This window comes from Phalaenopsis equestris, unplaced genomic scaffold (assembly GCF_001263595.1).
Source record: "Phalaenopsis equestris unplaced genomic scaffold, ASM126359v1 Scaffold000118, whole genome shotgun sequence".
Classification (NCBI taxonomy): domain Eukaryota; kingdom Viridiplantae; phylum Streptophyta; class Magnoliopsida; order Asparagales; family Orchidaceae; genus Phalaenopsis; species Phalaenopsis equestris.
Window position 1 is genome coordinate 977,975 of NW_018164560.1, and position 6,911 is coordinate 984,885.

The 6,911-nt window shown below is 34.2% G+C and overlaps 1 protein-coding gene across 1 annotated transcript in view; it reads left to right on the forward strand.

The window, feature by feature from the left end:
- Positions 1-1,081: 1,081 nt before the first annotated feature.
- LOC110021061 overlaps positions 1,082-6,911 on the forward strand; it is a 70,897-nt gene continuing 65,067 nt past the window's right edge. The window contains exon 1 of the mRNA XM_020719392.1: positions 1,082-1,197. Coding sequence (XP_020575051.1) covers positions 1,082-1,197 — 116 coding nt within the window. The remainder of the gene's footprint in view (positions 1,198-6,911) is intronic.

The window sequence follows — 6,911 nt, forward strand, 5'->3', positions numbered from 1 at the left end:
TGATCCTGGACGTATTCCTGTAGTTTACTTTTCATCTGCGTGAAATAACTGCAATGTTTAAGTCAAAATTATTTAAAAATTTAGGAATGCTAAGCTCTTAGATTTACCAAAAGAATGACTGCAACAATAACTCAGAACATCATCTCTGAAAATGTTGAATTTGGAAGTGAACTTTAATTCTACATTTGCATTACCTTCGTAAAATTTTGATTTTTTAAACAACAATTTGAACTTACTACGTGAAGAGAAGTGGTATAAAATGGATGGACATGGGTCCAGTCTACCGACAAAAGCTGCCCATTTTTATTTCATTTTCAAATTGGTTTCCCAGTTCTTCCTGCATGGCACAACTGTCATATGAGAAATAAGTATCATTTTTGTTTTTCTTCATTCACTTACGGAGGAAAGATGTATAATGAGGATTTATGTTATCAATTTTGATGTTATTAGAGGTTTTCCAAATGTATTTTGGAGTTTTGATGATCCTTGACATGGCCAAAGGGTTTTCAACATGAGGTCAAGGTCATGATTTTCACCCCTGAATATCAGTTCTAGTTTTAAGAAAATAATTAGGACATTTACCAAGCAAATTCACGGCGATGAAAGCTGATCGGACTATTTTTTATTCAATTGTTTCAAAAGAGATTTGAGATGATGGTTAGATCACTGCTGAACTGATGCTTGTACTTTATGCAATGGGTTGTACAGAGAGCAGCATTAAGAGCTTGATTCTCTTTATTTTTTGGATTTCTCATACACTCTGAAATTAACTTGCAAAATCTTTTTTACAGTTTTTGAGATAACATTATTTTTGCATGAATATCATTGCATTGTTGGTTATCTTTAATTCATAGCTTCCTTGTGCCATGGAAGTCACATTGGAATTTGCAGGCATAACATATGCTGCCTTTTTTATGTCGTGATTGAAGTCACTCAGTCCCATGCTTAAGGGTGATTACCATGAGTTTACAGAAATATTTGTAAATTTTTATTACAAGAATATCCACATTAGTAATTTCTTTGTTTGTAAATTTTCACATAAAAATAAATATATTGGAGGGTTTATTTTGTGTCTTCATTTATGCAGAGGATAGCTTTTGGGTACATTGTTGCTGCCGTCTGTGAAATATGGTTTTCAAATTCCCTGAGGAATGCAGGCCACATAGGTGTCTTTTTCAGAAACTATTTTATTCATTGGTACGATTCTATTTTCTGCAGATGCTGCATAAATCATTTGAAACTTGTATTCATTTTCAGTTACATATGGTTCTTAATGAAATAAATTAGAATTAAACTCTATTGTGATATCAACTTTTATTCTTGGGTACCTACGTGGCCACAAATGAATTGCTGTTCGAAATGGTTCTCACTTTATGTTCACTTTAATTTCAAATAAAATCTGATGCCTCTGGCTGTGTTTTTCCTTTTTTTTTATTGATCCAATTTGAACCAGTTAAGATTTCTAGATCTTAATTTAATTTTAGGCCGGTTTAAAAGTTTACGACACGGACTGAGTGGATTTGATCAGTTCTTGTGAATTCTAAGCCCCTTTATGACATGACATGGAAAAATAGCTTCCTACAAAAATAATTTTTTCAGAAACACCTTTGCCATCAAATATGCGGTGCAAGAAAATCAAAGTTGGTTTTGTAAGTAAGTTAAAAACATGCAGAGAAACAACAAAAAAATCTCTTATGGGTTGGGATAGTTGCTCAAATCGACAGAAAGAACATCTTCTTTATGCCAATGACAGTGGAAAGTAAAGCTGTGATTGAAAAAAAATATAATGAATTGAGATACTGGAATGAAATGATTGGAATGCTAAACTGTTTTACCAATAATAAACCAAGACTTTACTAAGATGGAATCGGGACTGTACTTGTCCAAGTTACCTTCGATTCTTCCATAATAAATCAGGAAATAGTAACTTTTTCAATTAATCTTTTTAATCTTCTCGCTACATATATTTCTTTAGGTTTTCATTCCTTCACTTATTTTGATCTGATTAATCATGGGTTACATATGGGGCCAACACATATCCAAAACATGACATGTAGTATCCATAATCAGTTACAAACCAAGTATTTTAGATTTTTAGATTATTTTTTGAATTTAAGAAAGAAATTTAGGTAGACCTATACTAACATGGACGAGAGCAGTTCTAGAAGGGATGAATAATTTTAATATATCAGTGAACACTTGATAAGAATGAATGAAAAATGAGTACTCATAATACAATTCCTAACTAGTAGGAATAAGGCTAATAATCATACTGATATTATATTCCATGAGTTGAAAGAGAGTTTATACTTGAACTATTACCTTTGAGGAGCGCAAAGTAGAAAAATGAGTACTCATAATACAATTCCTAACTAGTTGGAATAAGGCTAATAATTATACTGACATTATATTCCATGAGTTGAAAGAGAAAGTTTATACTCGAACTATTACCTTTGAGGAGCGCAAAGTGTCTGCCTAAATATGTGACGCGGGCGCCAACTTAGGGGCGCAGAGCGCCAAATAGCGGACACGTGAGTCGCGTTCCACTCCTGGACCGCTTCGATCCAACATTTTGATGGGGGGTTAACTTTGGTATCATTTGGTAGCAAAACTAGTCTATCCCTAGTCATATCTTAGGGTTGCCAAAATCTACCCGTACCTAACCCCACTTCCACATAAAAATCCTTCACTTTGCTGTTTCTCTTAACCACCGCCCAAAAATTTTCATCCCCACCCTATATCATTACCATACACCCTCTTCCACGTAACCAAATCCTGACTGCGTCACCGAAGAAATACTACAACGTCGTTTATTAAACATCCGTAAAGAGATGTTTGGGAACTTTTTACAGATGATGTATGACGGGAAATCTTCCAATTGCAGCAAAGGCTTACTGCTTTCGAGAAGAGGCAATCTATAATGGTCACTCGTAGCCACAATAGTGAATTGCCAGATTGAAAGGATACAGTGAATCCTTTCCACCAGTCAGATTTTAAATATGAAGAACTATAATCTTGTAGACTTGATATGAAATATTAGAGAATCCTAGATTTTAATGCAAAAGTGGATTTTCCATATTTTGACAATCACTTGGATCCAGATGAGTTCATGGGTGATTTTGGACAGTAGAATGTGTCTTTGAGTATCAGGACGTTCCACCGGAGGGAATGCTAAAACTGTCCACCAACAAGTTCAGGAATAGTGCATCTTAGTGGTTGGGAGAGCTTGAATATTTTTCAATAACGAGAAGAGAAGAATAAAATTACTACCTGTTCAGGGATAATGCATATTAGTGGTTGGGCGAACTAGAATATTTTTTCAACAGTGATAAGAGAAGAGTAAAATTACTGCATGACTTAATATGAAATGAGTGATGCAACGCTAGTTCCTACTAGTTCATTACAAACATGACATATTCTCGAGGCAACATCATCGGTGACCACCACATCTTACAGGCAGTGTTCAACCCTACATTCAAACAGTAAGAGTATACCCAACAGAACATCCAAATCGACTGCTTGAGGAGACTAATTTAGAGTGGAGAACAGGTAGAACTAATGCACACTCTTAAATCCGTCTTAGCCAGGAAGTGATTCAAATGCCACAGATTTTGGCACATTGAATAAGATTGCCTAACCAAGTGAATAATCTTTCACTGATCAAGGAATAATTGAAGAAATGATAATGACATAGTAGACACAGAATGTCACACCCCAACAGGCCCCCCTTTTAGGGGTTGGCTGAGGCGCAACAGGGGCTGGTAATTTGATCGGACTAACTTTCACCAACATTTGTCCTTATTTTTATAATTAGGATCCAATGGGTGATGACTTAGTCTAACTGGATCACCGCAACATACGTGATACATTGCATTTGAATTATCTATTCAGAAGCATGAAAATTAAATCATCCAAAACATGAAAAATATTCAGAGCTGCTAAATCTATAACAATAAAAATACTTACCCAAAACTTAGCTAAAAAGCTCCCAAAACTAACTTGCAAAAGCTGTACAAAGACGCACTTGACTACTCACCCCGGTGCTCGTTGCCCCCACCTGAAAGACAACAATGAAAAATGAGCAAACAACAAGCTCAAAGAAATAATCAGGATTAAAATAAGTTTTTAAACATGAAAAGAAAGTAACATGCATGCTCTTGTGAAACTATAAATGTCGACATACAATTATAACATATTAGTATACTAGAAAACATGAAAAGAAAGCACTTATAAGTGGTATAAAAAATCAACTATAGTGTAACATACAGGTCGTAAACATGAAATCATAAGTATAAACATGTTCATTCATTTCTTAGAGGTCATATCATAAAAATATCACTTATTTAATGTATAGGGTTCAACTATTTTCATGTTCTTTTATCATGGGTCGTCATCCTGCCTCAAAAGCCATATAAACTATCGATAAAGATTGGACTTATCCCAACATAACAGTTATCGACAGCTCCCATGACGTTTTGTCACCGTCTAATTCCAACGGTTCTCAGAGTTTCACCCCGTATAAATATTAGGAGTCGGAAATACATACTTGCATAATGTACTTGCAAGAACTCACATAATACTCATGACGTTTTGTCACCGTCTAATTCCAACGGTTCTTAGAGTTTCACCCCGTATAAATATCAGGAGTCGAAAATACATACTTGCATAATGTACTTGCAAGCACTCACATAATACCCTATCCTTTAATATTTCTTGTGACATTTCTTTAAGCATAATACATGTAGCAACATTTATCAAACATTTCATAAAACATAATTCTTGTAATAAGGTATTTCATATCTCATAAGCATGAATTATAATAGAATGAACACTTGCAAGCAATCAGTTTCATATGCATAATCATCTGGATCGTAAAATAGCATAAAATCACGTGCAACATAATGAAAGTCAACTTGCATTCATAAATTAATTGCATGTATTCATCTACAATATTTCTGAATTTCGGAATGCATCTGTCGTACTAGAAATTGTATGAAATCTATAGAAGAGTATTTTTCTCGACCCGGACAATACTGTATATCCAGATCATAATCATTGATCAATTCTAACAATCTTCATTGCCTCAAATTCATCTTTTTTTTTTTGTAAAAATGTATTTCTGACTTTGATGATCGGTAAAAACTTACATTTTATTTCATATATATAATGTCGCTAGATTTTGAGAGCAAAAACAATAACTAATTCCAGATCATGCGTCAGATAATTTCTTTCATGTGGTTTCAACTATATGGATGCATAAACTATCACCTTTTTATTCAGCATCAAAACACAACCCAAATCTCGTAAGGACGCATCACTGTAAATCTGAAATCCTTCTGTGCCTAATGCAAGAGCTAACATTGGTGTCGTGGTCAAATGTTTGTTCAACTCTTGAAAATTGTGCTCGCATTCTGCAGTCTACTCAAACTAAATATATTTTCTCATTAACTTGGATAACCGCATAGCTATCTGTGAAAAACCTTTGAAGAACTTCCTGTAATATCCCGTCAAACCAAGGAAACTGTGTATCTCTGTAACATTCTTCGGAGTAGGTTATTCCACAAGTACTTTGACTTTCTGAGGATCTACTGAAATTCCCTGACCACTAATAATATGTCCCAAAAATGGCAAAATTCATATTTTGAAAACTGTGTATAATTGATTCTCACAGTAGCTCTAAAATTATCCTCAAATGCTTGACATGATCTTCATCAATTTTTGATTAAATCAGATTACCGTCAATTAATATAATGGCAAACTGATCCACATTTGAAAACTGTGTATAATTGATTCTCACAGTAGCTCTAAAATTATCCTCCAATGCTTGATATGATCTTCATCAGTTTTTGATTAAATCAGAATACCGTCAATTAATATAATGGCAAACTGATCCACATATGACTTGAAAATTCAATTCATCAGGTCCATAAAAACTATAGGAACGTTAGTTAAGCCAAATGACATAACTAAGAATTCCTAATGACCATACTTGATTCCAAAAGCTGTCTTAGTTATCCCGATCTCAGATAAATTCTCAAAAATAGAGTTGTACCTTCTAATTGATCAAATAGATCATCGATTGTCACCTTATTTAGCTCCACATAACTAAGAATTCCTAATGACCATACTTGATTCCAAAAGCTGTCTTAGTTATCCCGATCTCAGATAAATTCTGAAAAATAGAGTTGTACCCTCTAATTGATCAAATAGATCATCGAACCTGGGCAAAAGATATTTGTTCTTGATTGTCACCTTATTTAGCTCCCTGTAAGCAATACATAACCAAATAGATCCATCATTCTTTTTGACTAACAATACCGGTGCACTCCACGATGAATTAGTTGGCTTGATATAGCCCTTATCGATTAATTCTTGTAACTGATATTTCAATTCTTGCAATTCGTTCGGAGCCATCCTGTAAGGAGATTTTAATATTGCAGACATTCCTAGTTGCACATCAATACCAAATTCAACTTCTCGTTTTCCGGCAGTCCTGACAATCATTTAGGGAGTACATCAAAAATCTCTGAAACCAGTGGGATGTTTTTCAATTCTTGTACATCTTTATTGAACACTTCTAATTCTGTCAAAAATACCAGTTCACCACTTCAGAAACATTTCCTAACTTTAACTGCACTAATCATGGAAGATTGTGCATTTCGATCACATAAGGTATAAAAATGACTTTTCAAAGGTGATTTTAGTTTCACCCGCCCTTTCTGGCATTCAATTGTAGCAAAGTGCTTTACCAACCAATCCATCGCTTAAAGGTCTGAATTGGTATGATAATTAATTCTGCTGGCAACTTGTTATGCACATGAACATGAACTATACATTTTATTTTGACATAAAACTCACTTCCAGAGGGCATAATAACAACAAAACATGAGTAAAATGCATAATATTAACAT